At 31.9% G+C, this 4366-nt stretch overlaps 1 protein-coding gene across 2 annotated transcripts; it reads left to right on the forward strand.

Moving 5' to 3' along the window:
• Positions 1 to 385: 385 nt before the first annotated feature.
• On the forward strand, positions 386 to 2584 carry LOC111884387 (14-3-3 protein 9). 2 transcript variants are annotated; one of them, XM_023880703.3, is made up of 6 exons: positions 386 to 656; positions 1308 to 1617; positions 1721 to 1918; positions 1999 to 2147; positions 2234 to 2289; positions 2358 to 2584. In XM_023880703.3, exons 1-6 carry the CDS (start codon positions 587 to 589, stop codon positions 2358 to 2360), a joined length of 786 nt encoding a protein of 261 aa, XP_023736471.1. In that variant the 5' UTR covers positions 386 to 586; the 3' UTR covers positions 2361 to 2584. The 2 variants fall into 2 exon arrangements, with proteins under 2 accessions (XP_023736471.1, XP_023736470.1); XM_023880702.3 differs by having other exon boundaries at positions 388 to 656; positions 2231 to 2289.
• Positions 2585 to 4366: the final 1782 nt, after the last annotated feature.

Genomic DNA, 4366 nt, shown 5'->3' on the forward strand with positions numbered 1-4366 from the left:
TATATAACAATACAAGAAAATAAAATAAATATTCTAAATACAGAGTATATAATATTGTTATAGAAAAAAAAAAAGTAAAGATACTACCCACTTTTATTAATTTAAGTAACTTACCAATTTATTTAAGTATTTTATGAACTTATACATTAAAATATATCTCTTACTTATTTATATATCTCTTACTTATTTATGTGAACATAAACTAATGATTTTATTTGTAAATAGTTAAGAAAAATTACATAAATTAAAAAAACCTTACATTACATATATACACATAAATTTAAGTAAATTTGTTGTATAAACAAATCATTGATCCTTGAAATAAGTAGGACCATGGTAGACTTGTTCACCCAAATTTTAGAAATGGTTCAACTTGTGAATAATAAATTTTCATAGACGCGGCCATCACGACGTCTCTTTCCTCTGCCCTGACGAATTGTTGTCTCGTCTCGACCAAAAAGCGAGAGGATCTTTCCCCTCTCCCTCTCTCTCTCTCTCTCTCTCTCTCTCTCTCTCTCTCTCTCAAACAGCAAAGTAAACCTTGAATCCTTATACCATATTCATCAAATCTCATAGATCGATCTCCATGGCTACTTCAGAACGCGAGATCTTTGTCTACACTGCTAAGCTCGCCGAGCAAGCCGAACGCTATGATGGTCAGTCAAAATTCTTCTTCGTCGATCTTTCCATTTTTATTTCGATTTCACTACGCATCGTACTTGGAGTAAGGATTATCCGATTTGTGTTCGCGTTTCATGTGATTTTGCTTTTTTCAGTTTTATAATTTTGTCATATCAGCAGCCAGTTGCTGAAATGGAATTTATTGAGAAAGAGACGACTCAAAACTGATCTCATTCTCTCTTCTTGCTACTCCTTTTGTATAATTTAGTTGATTAGTACATACGACTTGCAACAAGTAATAGTTTTAAACTGGATGCTTACTTCCGGATCGGAATTGAACGATTCGGATTTTATAAACTTCCGATTCCTAACTTGATTATCCATTGCACATATCGAGTTTTACGTCTTTAGGTATTTTCAAATTTCCAAGGACCTAGAAATTTTAGAACATTTTTGCGGCGTTAATTTGATTTTGAACCTGATAGATTAGCTTCCTAATAAGATCCTAATCTAACTAGTTATGCTTCTTTTTTTTTCTAGATCACCATTTGTTTTTCAGATTTGTTCCATTGCAAGCCGCTAATCAGATTAACTGTTGATTTTCCTTCGATTCACATAGGTTTCTACTTTCTTCTTTAGTGCTTTTGTTGATTCTAATTCTTCTCCTTACGTTTTAATGTTGACAGAGATGGTAGAAGCAATGACGAAAGTTGCAAAGCTAGGAGTGGAACTGACTGTGGAAGAAAGGAATCTGCTCTCAGTTGGGTACAAAAATGTAATCGGTGCTAGGAGAGCTTCATGGAGGATTCTCTCATCAATAGAACAGAAAGAGGAATCACGAGGTAATGATCAGAATGCAAAACGTATCAAGGAGTATCGACATAAAGTGGAATCAGAACTCAACACCATTTGCAATGACATCATGAGTGTGATTGATGATCATCTCATTCCTTCATGTGGCGAGTCTGGTGAATCACATGTATTCTATTACAAGATGTAAGCTCAAAACTCACATAATTTTCTACTTTCTTCATCCCATTTCAAGATTTTGCTTTCATTGTATTTGGGAATTTGGGATTCATTCCATTCTTGTTTGCAGGAAAGGAGATTACTATCGATATATGGCAGAATTTAAGTCTGGAAATGACAAGAAAGATGTTGCTGATCTTTCAATGAAAGCATATGAGGCAGCTACCACTACTGCAGAAGCTGAATTGCCACCTACACATCCTATTCGATTGGGACTGGCTTTAAATTTCTCAGTCTTCTATTATGAAATCATGAATTCAGCTGAAAGGTTTGGTTTTAACTTTTAATTTTTAATCATCAAATCAAGCTGATTTTTCATTTGTGATTTAACATTTTGTTGTTTAACAGGGCATGTCACTTAGCCAAACAGGCTTTTGATGAAGCAATTTCAGAGCTTGATACTTTGAATGAGGAGTCATACAAAGATAGTACTTTGATTATGCAGCTTCTAAGGGACAATCTCACCTTGTGGACATCTGATATTTCAGAGGAAGGAGGTAACTTTATTTTATGTGTTTTTTTTAAATGACTTATAATTATCATTTTAGTTTTTTGACTATTTAAGTTTTTTATGTTACAGAAGATTTACACAAGCACGATGGTGGTGGTAAAACTGGTGGTGAGATTGAGAATGCAGAGGTTGGTGATTCATTTTAATTTTAGTTTTTTGACTAAGTTTTAATTTAATTTTTAATTTTTAATTTCAGTGAAGGGAGTGGCGAATAGAGAAAAAAATTGGTGTTGATTATGGAGTTGGAAGTTGTTGGTGATGGATTGTGTGTTGGTATGGTTGTGTGATGATATTATTATTATTATTATTTAGAGTTTGTAGAGAGGATTAGGTGGTTTTATCTTTTCAATGACTACCCATTTTCCAACTCAGTTGTGTGCATCATTTTAATTTATTTTTAATGGTTGATGTCCTTGTTTTTCTTGTTGTTTGTTGGGGTGATTATAAAGGGGGTGATTGGAGTTTGTTTGATTTGGAATCTGGCCAATGGGGAAAAGGTCACAAAATATTGTAATCCCATTTGGTAGGAAAAAAAGAAGAAAAGTATGTCATAGATAGTCTTACCTTTTCTATGTGTAGAAAGTGTTTGGCATATACGACCAAAGGCTATTTTTGCAGGGATTGACTGAGAAATGATTTAGTGGAAGATGATCCAACAAAAACTGATTTAGTGGAAAAGAGAAAAAACAATCAATTAGGTATTTTTATCTCTCTCATTCCCATATATTCTATATTTTGGTACACAAGACGATACTAGGTACTTCCTGTTTTTAATGATATCATTTTAGTTCCTTACGACGAGCCAATATAATTCGTTTAGGGTTATCTAGCATTGAAAATAGTAACTACGATGATGCTTGGTAAGACTACTATACTAGTAGGTACACAAATAATATGCCATTTTTTTGGTATTTCTAAGTCCATCTATTATATCCACTACTAACCATTATAGTGGTGAGTGTCACATCATCACCCTAACCACCACTAAAAGGTTGGTATACCTACCATTATATCCCTTTTATTTTTTGATTATATATATACACACACACACACACACATTTTATTGTAGAGGGATAGAGAGAAGAAAAGAGAAGAAGAAATTTGATTGGGCGTGCTCATCCGTTCTCCCCACCACAATTTACAACGATCACAAAGAACCACTAAGGTCTGGGGTGGTGTGCACAAACATGATCGTGGTCACTTAGACCATGACCCATTTTGTGGTATGCATACGAGTTACTAGACGGTCTAATGTACCGTGATTTCCATTCGTGGTTTTTGCACCAACACCATCACACGATCAAAAGTCATACAAAAATGATAGAAAACCTATAAACCTTTAAAAACAAAGAAAAATAATATCTTCAAATTAAATTAAATGTATATCTTTATTAAACTTAGAAACTCACGTATATACCTAAATACTTAATTTAATCATACCCAAATACTTAATTTAATCATAGCTAGTTGTGACACCTATGTATTACATGAGTTTATTTAAAAAAATAAACAAAAATGAAGACCCAATAATATCGACCGATTGAACAAAGTTTGGTTACTAAATTCAAAATTCGACATTGAAATGTCATCAATCCAAAACATATTCATCAACCAAAATTCAGTATCAACATTGATAGCTATTGATAGATATTAGTGATATGGTCGATTGAACTCGCATGTTTGGAGCTGTAAATACCAATTGCATAACCACCATACTTATTTCATAATAAAAATGTTTAGAGAAGAACAATCGCAAGTCTCTTAAATCGAGTGTAGCAAATGAAATATATTCTTTAAAAATCGATTAGGAATATTCAATATAATTAAATTATGCTAATCGATTATGCACAACTGGCATTGAATAATGTCATGAATAACCATATAGTGAATAAAGATATCACATGTCGCAATGATTCAAAATAAGTATTTTAATACTTTAGTTATAATCTAATTTAAAGATAATGTTTTTAATGTTTAAATAGATTAATTATAACTAAATTAAATGTTTGGGTATATATGTGGGTTTAAGATTTCGTAAGGATATACATGTAATTTGAAATTTTACAAAGTATATAGTCGTATTTATAAAATTTTACAAAAATATAAATGAAATCAAAAACATATACAATAATATCTTTTGAATGCCAAGAAAAATTTCATCCAAGACAATTCAAAGTATTTTACATCTATTAACCATAAATATAA

This window comes from Lactuca sativa, chromosome 3, assembly GCF_002870075.4.
Source record: "Lactuca sativa cultivar Salinas chromosome 3, Lsat_Salinas_v11, whole genome shotgun sequence".
Classification (NCBI taxonomy): Eukaryota; Viridiplantae; Streptophyta; class Magnoliopsida; order Asterales; family Asteraceae; genus Lactuca; species Lactuca sativa.